This window comes from Amblyomma mixtum, chromosome 2 (genome assembly GCF_055824585.1).
Source record: "Amblyomma mixtum isolate Tamu chromosome 2, ASM5582458v1, whole genome shotgun sequence".
NCBI lineage: Eukaryota > Metazoa > Arthropoda > Arachnida > Ixodida > Ixodidae > Amblyomma > Amblyomma mixtum.
In genome coordinates this window covers 215,862,554-215,877,847 of record NC_143013.1, presented here as the reverse complement: position 1 = coordinate 215,877,847, position 15,294 = coordinate 215,862,554, and the positions used below count along the sequence as shown (strand labels likewise).

Genomic DNA, 15,294 nt, shown 5'->3' with positions numbered 1-15,294 from the left:
GACGGATTTGTGTTCGATCGGCCGCAAAGACTTTCTTTTTTAAACTTTAAACGTCTCCTTTACTTGTCAAAACGGGGCTTCGAGCTAAGCGAACCATTGTTCCGTGGTCAGTGAACTGCCGCCTGTGTCAGCAGTAGATACTATTGACCATTGCTTTGTGCTTTGTCAGGGTGCCACGTTCTTTTTCGTTTTATTTTTTTTTGGGGGGGAGGGGGGAGGTAGGGCGAGAAATTCTTTAGTGGACTCTGAAAATGCGCATCAACATCAGCTCTATACTATTAGATTTTTGCCTGCACTGGAAGGTTCTAAGGTTCCAATTGATCTATATTGTGTGTTTGGGGCTGTTTAACCCGTGGAAGAGTGGCATGATAGATCGCAGAGCAGAGCCGCCACTTCCATCGAAGTCTCTTTTTGGAAGTAATGTGCTTTGGTGCGGGGGGTATATGTTGCGCAAGATACATCTCCTCTCTGGCTACTTTTACTCGATGCTAATGTATGTCTCCCCGAATTTTTACGTGCTGGAAGAATGATAGCAGGACGCTGGTTAAGTTAGGCCTCGTTAAGTTAGGCTGCAAGGCTCATCTCAGTGTTGTACTTCCATACAGTAAAGAAAAAAGGTACGGCGACTGCGCAATGGGCTAATTCAGTGGCCAGCGAAGCTCAGCTGTTCGCGCCGCCGCTGATTCGATACCCATACGCGGCTATATAAGCTGCAATTTATTTATTTATTTATTTATTACGTATAATCTCAACCTGCAACTCTGACGCACCCTGATACGCTTGCCCACTGTGGTTGCGATATGGATACTGCTGCAGCCTCCCAGTTTGTCCGGTGGTGATGGGTTTTGAAATTTGGCGCCACGTATTTAATGGTTCTTTCCTGTCACGTGAGCTTGATGAAATCACAACTCTCTCCACCAATCAATGAGTTTCTTCGCAGAGAACGTAGTCGTTTCGCCTCGGGGACAGCTTAAGTACTATCGCATTAAAACCACGAGCTTTATTCTCGTAGTTCATACTTAATTTCAGCTTTGCAATGTGAGCTGAATTAAATCAGACGTAATATCCTCATTGACTCTCAGTGAGCATCTATTATAGGTTATAGAAATATTTGCAATTTTTTCAAGCTGGTTTGTTTTTTAAGGATGTGAGTTCAAGAGCACAGGGGGAAATGGCGTGTTTTGACTTCGTCATTAGATGGCGTTGCCATTGGAAAGTCATTTGCTTACGACGCGGCAGAGTACCGCATGAACCAGCTGTATCAAGCGGAAGTTTACGCAAGAACCAGCAGCGTGTACCACGCATTAGGTTTACTCAGTTCTAGGTAGCGCCGCGGCACAAAGAAAAATAGTGCAAGTGCACTTGGTTGCACCTGCAGCCGCGGGGCTCATGAAACGCAGCGTTCTTGCCCGCAGATAGCGAGCGGGAAAGTGAAACAAAAAGATAAGAATGCCCCATATTTTCCGGCAATCTCTACCGGTGAAAGGGGAACCACTGGACGGATTCCAGGAAACTAGCGCGGCTACAACTGCTGCAATGAGTGCAGACAGGGCAGCCTATTTTCCGCGGCCTGAGCCTGAACCCTTAAATTATCGTAGGGAGGGAATTCTGTGGGAACACGTGCCGCAGCATACTGAAGTCGCCAATGCTTCGACATTTTTCACCAAAGGAGTCATAGTGAAGTTGCGCCCGTGTTTCCGGCCTGAAAAATGTGCCTCATTTTTTTTTACTCACTGCAAAATATTTTGAGCAATCGTTTGCAGAAGTGTTCGCTCGTGTAGCCACGCTTAATTTTAAACGCAGATTTCTACACATGCATTTTTCTTGAGCCTTTGATCAATTGAGCTGCCTAAGCCAGAATTTTTCGGTAACTAAAACATTAAATATAACAAAAGAAAAGAAGTAGAACTCCGAAGTAAATGGTCAGTAAGCCGAAGAGTGCCGCTTCTTGATACGAGCACAAAGCTAGTTCGTGACCACTCATCTAGATTCCGTGGGCTCGAATGTACACGTGTTTTAACTCTTGTTTATTAGCCACAAGTTCGATGAAGATTCCTGTCAGTGAGGTCGCAGGTGCATACTAAGAACCCTTTCCTCCGGATATTGGGAACTATTTGAAAGCTGCCTGACTTTGGAATTGCCTACTCTGCTGGATATTAACTTTGTCCAGTGTGTAGTCCATATTTATTAAAGCTTAAGATGTCCGCCGCGGTGGCTCAGTGGTTACGGCGCTCGGCTGCTGGCCCGAAAGACACGGGTTCGATCCCGGCCGCGGCGGCAGAATTTTTATGGAGGAGAAACTCTAGAGGCCGGTGTACTGTGCGATGTCAGTGAACGTTAAAGAACCCCAGGTGGTCGAAATTTCCGGAGCCCTTCACTACGGCGTCCATCATAGCCTGAGTTGCTTTGGGACGTTAAACCCCAATAAACCAAACCTAAAGCTGAAGATGAACAAGCATCTTTTCAATGCAGTTCACATGGTGCCGTTTATGGTACAGTGAAGTAGAGTGGTTGAAATCAATGATCTTCAACTTTGCCCTTATTGTGCTTGTCGAATTCCTGCCACACTCACATAAGTTTTCACTATATGTTGAATATATTTCCCTCTAGGCAGCATATCTGATAAGACAAGTAAGGGTGGCAGCAATTGTTTCGTTTGACCTTTGGCGGCAATCTTGGTAAGTTTCACTTAACCAGTGTTCCACCGCTCCTCCGTGGAGTGCTTGGCTTTTTCACTCGGGCTCGGCAGATTACAAGTGGGCCTTAGAAGAGCAAGCGCTCTTCTTCATTGGGCCTTAGTGCTGGCCTTCAACAAAGTTCATTCTCCTTCCCTTCCCTGCCACTTTGAGGACACCATGTCGTCTTACGTAACACGTGCAAATTATGATGTGGTTCCTTACGAGAAAAGCCATTCCTTTTCCGAAGCCGAAATCTTTCTGTAATCCTCCATAACTCTCCTCCATAACTGTAATCCACCAAACTCTCTTTTCTTTTTCGGTGGGAATTCATGTGGCTTACCCGCACGAAGGATGCTGGATTTGAATACCATGTTGTGATTTACTGCAGCACTCTCCACCTGTACTTGCGCACGTTGGCAAGACAAACTTGCAAGCGCGAGCCCTCTTGATGTTTCTGGGCCTACCAAAAGACGCCACTGTTAGTTCTGGCAATCATTAACATTGCACGGGAGATTCTGTTCCTACGTTTAAGGCAATGGCACCGTGTGAGAGTATATCAGATCTCTGGGGCATCTCTAAATTTGAAAAAAAAAAAACCTGAATGATTCTGGTTGGGTTACTGGGGTGCGGAGCCTAATTGTTTTGGTGCAATTCGCTGGGACTCTGCTTCCCTACTGTATCTTGGGGTTCCCCTTCACCAGTTCCAGAATAATAGGTCCTATTCGCAGTCACAGATTCTTTCTGTGAGGTGTCAAACGCAGGCGTGGATGCGTCGGGAGATCTCGATATTTTCCCCGGCAGAAGTTTTCAACCTCGTGGTTAAAATGCTCGTCCATGCGTTGCAAGTGATGCATTGCACGAGAAAGAAGGTAAACACGCGCTGCACAGACTATTCTTGACCTTTTTTTGACGCTCTCAGCAGGAGCTTATGCGTCGAGACAGTTTGTTCCTTTCTTTCGAGTCTGGAGGAGTTGGACTGCTCACTTGTTTGTACACCAGCTTGTTTCATAGTTATTCTTTTTCAAAGCTGCAAGCCACCTCTTTCAACTAGCGCTGCTTAAAACTCCACTGAGTTGTCGTCTGCGTTATCTGTTTGCTTTGATTGGCCATGGCCTTGAGGGAGCTTGGAGGGGTTTCCTGGTTGCTGACAACTTTGATTTCCTGACGGGTCGCTTCTCACTCGAATATTTAATTAAAGTGTCAAGGAGGCAGATCGCAAAAGTACTGATAGAATCTCTATTCCCTGCGATCATGTATTGCAGCCTTACATTCGTTTATGGTTTATGATGGTTTAACATCCCATAGCGATGCGGGCTATGAGGGACACCGTAGTGATGGGCTCCGGAAATTTCGACCACCTGGGGTTCTTTAACATGCATTGACAACGGACAGTACACGGGCCCCTAGAATTTCGCCTCCACCGAAATTAGGCCGCCGCGGCCCGCATCGAACCAGCGTCTTCCGGGCCAGCAGCCAAGCGACATAACCACACAGCCACAGTGGCGGCGGCTTACCTCAACAGTTCACCGACCGTAGCACAAAAGTCCGCTTGGTGTGAAGCCAGACCGTGATGCGTAGAGTCAAAGTTTGCGGTTTAAAAAAGATGGACTTCACAGCAGGTTCATTCATTCATTCATTCATTGGTCTTTGTTGCATTACAAATGTACGCAAACACTGCCAGGTTCAATATACATTCGCTAAACTTGCTTCAAACGACTAGAATCTATTACATTGGTTCTGTGGCTTTTAGTCTACTGAAGCAAGTTTAACGAATGTAAATTCCACCTGCCGCAAAATCCATCTTTTGCAAAAATCTTTTTACTGCAAAATCCATCTACCCTCAATGCATAAATCCACGCCAAGGGGACTTTTATGGTACGGCCGGGGAACTGTCACCTGTGCGGCAAACCAGAGGCGATAATTCATTGCTTTGCCTGTTGCCGTGATGCAGTGTTTCTCTGGGACATTCAGCAGTGGACAATCAGAAAGGACAGTATACAGTATACAGTATACAGTCTCCTTACAGTATAAGGTTCTTGCCTGTCCTGGCAGATGCCGCGACTCCGTGCGACCTGATTGGTCTTTTTAACCCGCCGAAGAGCCTCATAATGGATCGACTCGCAGGATAACCTCGTTCACTGAAATATCTTTTCAGGGAACAGTGTGCCTTATGGCAGTAGGTTTATGCTGCGCAGGACCGGCAGCCTGAATGGTTGCCGGTTCTTGACGCATGTGTATGTCTCCCGCAATTGTAATGTGTTGGTGGAGTGCAGTGTACGATGACACGAGAATGTGTCTGCATCGCGTAATAATGTGTGCACATGTAAAGCATTCGGTAACTCAGAGGATATCAGTATCATGCAATAAAAAAAACCGTGGCGACTGCCTAGTGCTCTCGTGCAGTGGGCTGCAAAAATGATCTGTTCGCGCCGTGGCGGGTTCTACTCCCCGTGAGAGATATTTCTATTTCTGTTTCTCTGGGTATTACGTTGGTGACAAGATTCTTGGTCGGTGTTGGTTCGCGTATGAGCGCTTCCGCAATAATAGCGCGTTTTACGTCAAGCTACTATTATATCTTTCCGATACGACCCTTACAGATGATAGTCAAAGTGTAATAATTTTTCGGGAAATATATTATAAACTGCTTTATTTCATTACATACTACACATACGTGCTAGAACCAACAACACTTGAAAAATCTTGATTCAAATTGAACGCTCAGCTTCAGTTTCTTCCTCAGTGTTACTTTCATCCATTTCATCATGAAACAAACTCCTTAAGCTGTTGCCATAAATTGCTCTGAAAAATACTCCTTCGTGGCCACTGCCCTCATTTAGGTGCTTTGAATTCACGTTTATGTGATTTATTCTTGCTTTTGGTCATCGATATGTTGACATGCTTCGTTTTGTCGTGTATGGCCCCGTATTTCTTATATTGCCGAGGTAAAGACAACTTTGAGTGACGTTTTGCAAACATCTCTTGTGTTAGATATCCACCGCACAAGAAGCAAATACTTAAAACAAACTTAAGCTCTGACCGCCTTTACTTCGGTACGACATACGCGCGTTTCGCGCATGATAGCTTTAGCTGCTTCGGAATCACAAAACTACAGGCGACACAACTCATACCCTCGTTTATTCCACGAAGGAACAATAACTAACTATGAAGAAGAGTGCCAGCGTAGCTGCACGCTGTGACGCACGGTGTCACTGTTGTTTGCCGCATTTCGTTGCGATTGCCACGCTTTCGCCTGCCCATTATTTGCTCCATATGGTGCAACCCAGCCAACATTCCGCGTCTTTCCGCCGCAAGGTTGTGTCGCACGCGAACACTGCTGCAGAAGTCCCCTACTTGTGTGTTGTCAACTACGCATTCTGTCGTCGCGGCTGATAAGTTGCTCTTCGAGGGGCATTTTAGTGCATTCGGGAAATTATGCACGACCTTAAGCTATAACATATGGCCAATATGCTTTGTCTTCAGTCAGGCAGTTTTAAATGCACAGAGTTGCTTAAACGTCCCCATGCAACAGGGTCTGCTTATTCAGCAGTGGCCTGAGAAACTTATGGCGGCATGGAAGCTACCTGCGTGCTCAAGATTTCGGATGAGACTCCTCCTCAAGTATCAGAAATATTGCGATCCGAAGATTTCTTAAACGCATCAATGCAAAGCTCACGAACAAACAATGCAGACTGGGCTTCTAACAGAACCTGTACATTGCGATGCGCATTGCCCTTGGCACGCTTCGTTATTTCCGGAGGAAATTTACGCAGCGACGTGACACAGTCTCATCGAAATGCAAGTTGCTCATCGATCAGGTCGCAGTTGCATAGAGAGCTTAACAACTACTGTACAGCACCGTGATAACCTTGAGCCATGTGCCGGCAAAATGACCCTCTTCGCTATATATATCGTTGGGTACTTTCCTTTGTTAGCAAACGGGAAAGAGAGCACAAATGCATCATGGCTACGCATACACGTGGAAGGATGTGGTCTATCCAGACAACGACAGACCCCGAACAAGTGTGCTGCTAGAAAGCTGCCGGATACGGAGCGCCGAAACGGCGCAGAAATTTGGCTTCGGCTCATATGGGCTCTACGTGCCTATTTTGACAAGGTTATAAGTCTAGAATAGCAATAAATGCAGCATTACTGCTGTGACAATCCAAAGTACCCAAGCATGCTAGACGGGTGAACGACCCACATCAACAATGTGCTCACACGTGTGTTACAGGTGTTTTATTACCTACACAGCGGATATCTCACCGCTTGAACCAAGGAAAACTTTTCTCGCGTTTCTATTCCTCCTTGCCGGATGAGGTAGAATGAGAACACGACGATAATGTGACACTGCGAAATGACGCCCTGATCAACGCCGCATTATCAAGCCAAGTCTAAGCAGAAGAAATGATCGAAGCCTATAAGGGGCGTGTCGAAGAAAATATTCGGTATTCCGAAGTCTAACGATCAACGATATGCGAGATACGAGAATATTTCTGAACCAGCTTTCAAGTTCACAACTCAGGAGCACCTATTGCTGGTAAATGACCGTCTTATAGCCTCTGTGCAAACGCCCTGCGAATATATCGTGATGATTGAGAAAACTACTTCGGTTTGAATAGCGTTCGAGAAGAGCGGGCGCACAGTCACCAAAACGCTCATTATACTACAAGAATGTTGCGAATAATCGTAGATATATAGTACAAAACAGTTAGGACATAAAATCCATCAATTTATCTTATCTGTATCGATGACGATGTCGATGCCTTGTATCTGGGAGTGAAAGAATATCTCCGGTTTCGAATACAGACTGAATACAAATAGTTAGTTTTGAAAACCGAATAGTTAAGCGCAGATATTTATCTGAAATTTAATCTTTTTGACATGATGAATACGTTTACATTCTTCAAGAATGAACAGGTAAGCGTTAGGGCTAAACTAATGCTTCGAATCCGCAGGATTGCTGACAGAAGACAACACTTGTTTAGTAGAACAACACGACTGCCATTTACATGCTACAACGTCTGAAATTTTGCTTGCGTCGAAATTCGACTGCCGCGGCACGGATCGAACCCGCGACTTTAAGTCAGCACCTGAGTGCCAAAATTACTGAGCCACCGCGACGGCAGCTGCATAAAATTTGATTCATGTTCGAAATTTACGACTTTTCGTGCTTCCTCGCTCTATTTCTAATGATTCACGAAACCGTGTATACCATCATTGACTGTGCGCAGATCGCTCTGAAATTCAATACGTTTTCATAGTAGTTTAGCAGCTTCATTTCGAATTTACTCTTTTTTTCCGGCGTCCAGGCAGTACGGTAATGCCGACCATGTGCCCGCACAGAGAACGTTATGATAGATCAGGATGACAGAGCGCTTGGCATTGCAATCTTCATTTGTATCGCGATGATAAGTGAACATAATTTCATATTCTCCTGTCCGCCTGCCTCCAAGTACCAAGGCGCTCTTTACTACTTGCTGATTTCAGCTTTTAGTACTTTACTTTTCCTCAACTTGTCACAGTGCTAAGAAAAAAAAAACAATTTTCTTTCCGCCTGTTTCCTCTGTGAAGCGCATGCGTGTATGAAAGATAGCATGGCATCTCTCGCTCGCGTTATCAAAGGGAACTGCCCGGCACCACTTTTTATCTCAATGAATTGGGAATATTTGTTAGGGAAGCGACGAAGTGTACACAATATTGACTCGCACTTTTGGTTGCTCGCCGTTCGGAGGTTCCCGCAGAACGGAACGTAACCCGGTAGGCATCGTAATATTGAGAACGTTCATATAAATCATACACCTAACTAAGCGTTACAGCGTCACACTCCTGACAGTAACACTGTCGCTAAAGGGCGCCGTAGGATATTTGCGACGTTTAGAGAGTTATATCCGCTCACTTACCGCACCGCGATGCTTCTGGGTTCGTGAAGCAAGGAACCACCGTTGAGCTGCGCACGTATGGTTGCTTTATAGACGCCCGAGCTACAGATATCACTGTAACATTCACTATAAACTTGTTTTATGTGCTGCTCCTTCAAATAACAAGGTACAGATTTTCAGTAGCATTCTTACATCCGCAGTATACCATAAAGCCACCATGGATATACCGAATATTTACTTGAACAAGATTCTGTTGACCAATATGTAGCAACTTCATACCAGGTTAAGACGTTACACAACAGATACGGGCAATCGGAAGACATCTTGACGACAGAGATATAATGGCTTGTGCCAGAAAGGCAATCTAACTTTCGGTTTAGAATAACTACGCACCGACGGTCAAGTACACTCAGGATGCATGGCAACAGGACGAGCGTTGATCAGCTGCATTTTAAAATTACACTTTATTCAAGCAATCGTGTAATGAATCTGTTGCACCTCGAGCATTGGTTTCTCCTTCACTACAGCGTTTTGATAACACTTCATATGTGCGCTTCTCTGTTAATGCTCAATTTATAAAAATGACAACGCAATACCGACTGCGCCAGGTGCCTTTCTTCGGCAAGGTACATTTTATAACATGCGCCGGACTGCTAGCGGAGCTGTCACTGTCTCCCTAGGGACATCTTTGATAGGAAGATAATCGAATTACATGCGCGGCTAGTAAAGCGTGCAGGGTCTCCAAAGGAAAATCGATGGCACCCTTTCCATGATGTATTGCTTTTAGTACACATGGCATTTTCTCCAAAGGAAAATCGATGGCACCCTTTCCATGATGTATTGCTTTTAGTACACATGGCATTTTATGACGGTGGAGATTGCAGTGATACCCGTTCTATCCCATTTTGATTACCATTCTATGCGCATGGGGATGGGAATCCTGAACACTCATTATTATTTGTCTTCAAAATATACACGCGTTGTATTAAACAACTCTATGAGTAGTTGATAAATTTGTTCTAACAGAGTACACCCCATCTATTATGCCGTTTATTTATTTTTTTAATCCTAGCGCGTTTTCAAGATTTGCTTGCGTTGCTCGCGTGCGGAGCACCTACATTCCGACTCCAGCCCGTGTTTCGAGTGCACAAATACAACAGCGGACAGGAGGTTCGCAAGAAGCCGTTTTGTGATTAAGACAGCCTTCAAAGCAAACGTTCACTACTCACTGTTCCGCCATGAGTTTTCTTTGGCCCACCGTACAGTCCCCCTTCCTGCTGAATGCAACTCATATACACAGTGTTGCGATGACAATCAACTGTGTGGCGTTGAGCTTCAGAGTTTTTCAGCCCGCAGTTTGGAAGCAAGCCGAGCAGATCTTTGAAAGATCAAAAGGCTGCAACAAACGCGCGCAAAAAAAAAAAACGTCAATAGAGAGGTTATACCTGACAATTTGCTATGACAATATCTCAAAAATGCTTGCAATAATTTTGCACCCTGTTACCTTATTTCTTCTTGTTTCACTCTATCTCCTAGGATGCCTCGTCGAGGGAATTAGCATTTGCTTGTCTGACAACACTCTTCTTGTTAATGAAGCACATTCAGTGGCAAGGCAAAGCGAGTCACGCATAGAGTAGTACCGTCCACAATGCAACCTACTTACCAATGACGTTTTTCCGATGCAGACCGCCGGCAGCAGTACCTGGTGTCAGCTGATGTACTGAGTCCTTTTATCAGCGAATGACGCGGCAGCTAGCTCTGGCATGCTCAGCAATATCCTGTAGTGGGTACGCCTACTCCTAACCAAACGCAGCTTTCTTGTGCAACGTTGCCGCTACGTTGCTGAGCGTTTCCTTCCAACGTGAGCGCCCGACTACAAACCACTCTGAAGCATCCACTGTGCCACTTGTAATCCAACATCTGGAAAATGCGGCGCGATTCAAGTTATGTATTTTTCGGATGCTGCTTTCTTTTGTTTTTGCTGCCTTCCAATACCTGTACGCCGTCCAGGTGCTGCCTCTCTTGTTTAGCCGGAACTGACGAAGCTTTCGGGCTGAAAAACGCGACACAGCGGTGAAACTACTGCGTGCCCGCACGGGATGCGCTGCAGCTGTTCTTCCTATCGAAACAACGGTATGGTACTCATGGAAGCAAAACACGATAAGTTGAGACGCCGCACGCTGGCAGCCAAATCGCGAGCGGAGACTCTCAGGGGCGACTTAGCAGGGCTCAGGGCGCCAAATGAGCAAGGTCAAAATATTCACATGTTGGTCGCAACAACGACCTACCTTCGTAATTATGCCATGATTAGCATGATGCTAAACGCAGCGAGAAGAGACCTAAATTTCACTCAACTGTCTCGAAGGCGATTCTGGCTTTCTATGATAATAACTCTGGCGAAACAAAGATACGAAAGTCAAGATGCCATGTTTTCTGCTTTCTGTCCCTGTAGTCGGGCATACACAGTACCACACAAGCTCCATATCTCTATAAAACGATGCGAGCCCTTTACTCACCGTTTAAAGGCATTATTATAGAAGGCGTGGGCAAATTCGCCTTTACGCGCCTCTGATGCGAACCATCTGAATACAATACTCTGGAACTAAATGTAACTTAATACAATCTGAATACTTCATATGTTTTAAGCGCGATTCCTTGGTTTTTCTTGTTCGGCCTCTCTCTGGCGTTCTCGAGTGGTCATATATGGCTTTCGTTGTCGATCACTTGAGCTCATCTTGACTGTGGTGAAAAATACGCGTAGCGTTAGAGATCATCAGGACGAAGAAGGGAAAAAAATGGCCGGTCGTTTAGCGAGGTGAGTCGAAATGCAAATCAAGTGCGTGAGCACTTCGATTTTCTCTTCGATTCCGATATTCGGATCAATTCTTCGAGCATGTAAGTTGTTGAGATTGTGATTGGTAGTTAATGCCTATATATTTAGAATTTTAATTGTCTATATACCATTCGTAGAGAATTGATGGTCCTCATACAGTCCTGGAGCAGTCGGGCAGCGATTAAGTGATGCGGCAATGCCCTCCAATGGCATGCGATTCCATCAGAGAGGCTTGTGACAGCCAGGTTGTTGTTTGCAGCTGACACCTCGGGACCAGTCAATAATTAATAATCTGCCACCTGCCTCGGTGGGCAGGTTGTGATGAGGTCACAAGGTCTCTTGCCTGCCCACCAAGCCCTATCCACCATCTAAGAGGGGCAACTACGGTGGGCTGCCAAAAACCAGTGGACAGGGGGACCTCACAAAGCAGGGCTAAGTGACGGATTGGAATGCCTAGTGTTAACTCAATAAAACTATCTTTTAAATCAGTTGACCGTTTTAATAAAGCTAGCAGGGTGCAAACGGGTACTACTGGGGAGCCCTATCTGACAAATATTATCTATGTTGATTTTATGCGGAATTATGAAAGGTCAACAATCACAAACATTTTCTGTTGCGAAAATCGTCGCTGGAAAACAATGCGGAATGAACGAGACTGTGTAATGATTTTTTATTTTTACCGTACTATTGGTTAAGAGAGTCCTGTAAACGTGAACACCTATTTTTAGTTCTCAGGATTCAATGAACCTTACCAGCTGGCAAAGGGAACTAAGTATAATAGAAAAAAAAGTCCACAGACCGGTTCCTCATAACATTTTTCCCCAGAATGGCTCTAGAAAACAAATATTTCTTGCGTAGAATAGAAGCGATGATTTTCCTGTCAAGAAAAATTTTAAAAGTAAGTAAACCAGAAAACAGGATACAGTCAAGCGCCTTTATAACGAAGCGCTAGAGACCTTGAAAATCTTTTGTTACATAGGTAACTTTCACCAGGGTGGAAATTTGGGCAAGTCAGTATTGATCCATAACATAAGAGTAGCGGAAAACTAGGACGACGGACACAAGGGGAGAGAACACACACCAACAACACAGGCGCCTGTGTTGTTGGTTTGTGTTCTCTCCCCTTGTGTCCGTCGTCCTGGTTTTGCGTTACTCTTATGTTATAGGTAACTTCGTTGTAAAAGTCGCTCACCGTATCGCACGCGAAAGAGCAAGCTAAGTACATTGAGCAAAAGTAAGCGTTTATTTAACGCGAACGGAAGAATTAGTTATTGAAAGAGTTCTATAATTTCCATCTGGACACTAGGTCTAATGAAATGTGCAACGGCAGCCAACCTAATCACACCAATGTCAACGTCACACCCCGCGCGGAAACTCGGGAGCGACGCAAGACACAGCTGCAGTGCGTCGAATGCCGATACTTACTCTCTTTCTTCAAAATTCTTCTTTCTCCTGAAGGCTCTTCATAACTGCTAACTTCGCGGACCTCCGCTCCCCTTGCATATTTTATTCCTTTAGAAGATTTCATCAGTTGACAGTTCCGAGGAGATCATCGCGTCGGCGTGAACCACGACGTATTCGTCAGTCGTCACATACGCTGCAGTGTTGCAATAAGCGGCGTATGACTTGAGCGATTCCTGGAGCTGTACACCAGGGCTGGAGGAGTCGCTGTCATCGACACTTACGTCAGGTTCTACCGCTGGCGCTATCAGGTGCTGTAACAAATCCAGCCTTCAACCAGCAATTACGCACGCTCTAGCAAGCACAGGCAGTCATTACAATGGCTTAGCGATGATGTAGTACCTCAGTTGGCCGCTCAACGTTCTGCTCGAGGTTTAGCAGAATTTGCTGCAGCATTCTTGTGCAGTACCGTGCCGTGTGAGAGCATATTATGCCTTGATCTAGCGGCTGCAGCACGGAGATGCGAATCGGTGGCAAGAAAAGTACATTAGCAAGGTCTAGCACTAGGTTGTGTGTGGCACAACAGTTAACAACTAGAAAAATCGTTCGGTTTTGCAGACCTATCGTTTTCTCCAAATATAACAGTCATGCTAGAAACAAGTCCATCATCATCCAGACTTTTTTGCTGGCCTAATAGACAGTTGGGAGCCAGCGCGCGCATTTGAAGCCCCGTGGTATCGTAGACCGTCGGTCCACAAGTGGTTTCAACTTCTTTGTACTTGCAGCGTTCCAACAAAACAGCAAGGTAAAGCGTTGCTTGGGCTTCTTGCGGCCATTGCAACGATCCGATTTTTCACAGTGTTTTCTCAGCAAACAGCACTTAAAACGGGCAGCTTCGTCAGGGTTACATGAATTTTTTGCTCCTGCAATACATTCAGCAGCTATGACTGGGGGCAGTTCTTTACTTCCAGGATTCACTTTCGCTAAAGTTTTCAAAACGATGCCATCAGTTGTCTGAAACTTTTATGTGTATTTTTTGCTTGCAGGCAATGGTTGTGGCGTCCGTCCAAATGTTGGTCCATCCCGCCCGCTGAGGATTTTTTTACGGCATGAGCCGTTTTCCGGCGTCCACTGTAATCCATCACATGGGTACTGTACATCCAATGAAACTAAGAAAAGTGTCCAAGAGGGAAAGCTGAAAAAACGAAAAGGCGAACTGTGATGGGAGAAAGAAGAGACGAAATAGGAGAGAAATATATTGGACGCGGTCGCGAATACAGAGAAAGAAGAGCGCATGACGCTGGCACTCAGAACCACTAAGGCCATCTCCGACGTGAGCCGGTCTAATCGAATCTGTGTATCTGTGTTTCTCTCCAAGTGGCTGCAACTCGGAAGCCAAAGTTCTCAGTGAGAGGGAGCCCAGCCAAGATTCCCTCTGCGGGTGACGGGGAAGCAATACAACAAACGAACAAACCAGCAGACGTAGATGGCGCAGTAGCTTCCATGCCTTAATGCTATGGGTGATGCAGAACGAAGGTCGTTGCGCTCACGATTCTCAACGTCACTGTAGAAACGAACAACTTGTGTTTGCTGTCGAGCGAGAAGCCGATAGGTGGCAAAACTCGACCGATGAACAGGGGCGACAAAGGCCTCGCAACAGCGGGAGTGCCGGGAAAGGCGCGTTCGGAACTGCCATCTCTCTCGGACGAGGTTCTTCGTTAGGAGGGGTGCGCTCGAGCAAGAGCAGAGCGAGCGTGAGCGCCAAGCAGCTGCCGCCAACGCCCAGCCGTGCATAACGCAGATTATACAGGGTGTTTCACCTAAGACTTTCTGCAATTTTTAAAAATAAGCTATTTGAATTAGATGCGCGCTTTTTCTGGCATAGCATTGTCAGTGGTGTAGTACATCATTATTCAACTAAGACGTGCTAACTAGCAGGCTTGTTAACCAATATTTAATAGTTAACTTTTAAACTATTACCGTTGGGCTCCTTAATTATTGAGAGGCATGCAGTCCACCGTTATTAATGTCCATATCCGTTTTTAGAATTTCGAGAACGCGATTATCCTCGGCGCTGTGGCCCAACAAATTTCGCCCACACCGCGCCAAAATACATGCGGTTTGAGAAGCTTGCAGGCAAAGCAACCTCTCCAGTGAACCTAACTCGTCGAAATGGCCAAAATTTGTTGGGCCACAGCGCCGAGGATAATCGCGTTCTCGAAATTCTAAAAACGGATATGGACATTACTTACGGTGGGCTACATGCCTCTCAATAATTAATGAGCCCAACGGTAATAGTTTAAAAATTAACTATTAAAAATTGACTAACAAGCCTGCTAGTTAGCACGGCTTAGCTGCATTATGATGTCTACACCACTGACAATGCTATGCCAGAAAAAGCGCGCATCTAATTCAAATAGCTTATTTTTAAAAATTGCAGAAAGTCTTAGGTGAAACACCCTGTATAGCTGGGTCTTTACGTAGTTTAGCCAACATTTTCATT

At 45.4% G+C, this 15,294-nt stretch overlaps 1 protein-coding gene across 3 annotated transcripts in view; it reads right to left on the bottom strand.

Moving 5' to 3' along the window:
* Positions 1 to 10,585, bottom strand: part of LOC149362549 (monocarboxylate transporter 12-like) — a 46,504-nt gene extending 35,919 nt beyond the window's left edge. Inside the window, exons 1-2 of one of the 3 annotated variants that reach the window (XM_089573094.1) lie at positions 10,221 to 10,584; positions 9,787 to 9,953 (exon numbers count right to left, since the gene is read on the bottom strand). In XM_089573094.1, the coding sequence (XP_089429220.1) occupies positions 9,787 to 9,849 (63 nt within the window). In that variant the 5' untranslated portion in view covers positions 9,850 to 9,953; positions 10,221 to 10,584. The other 2 variants (XM_089573095.1, XM_089573096.1) reach the window with 2 other exon arrangements.
* Between the last annotated feature and the right edge of the window lie 4,709 nt (positions 10,586 to 15,294).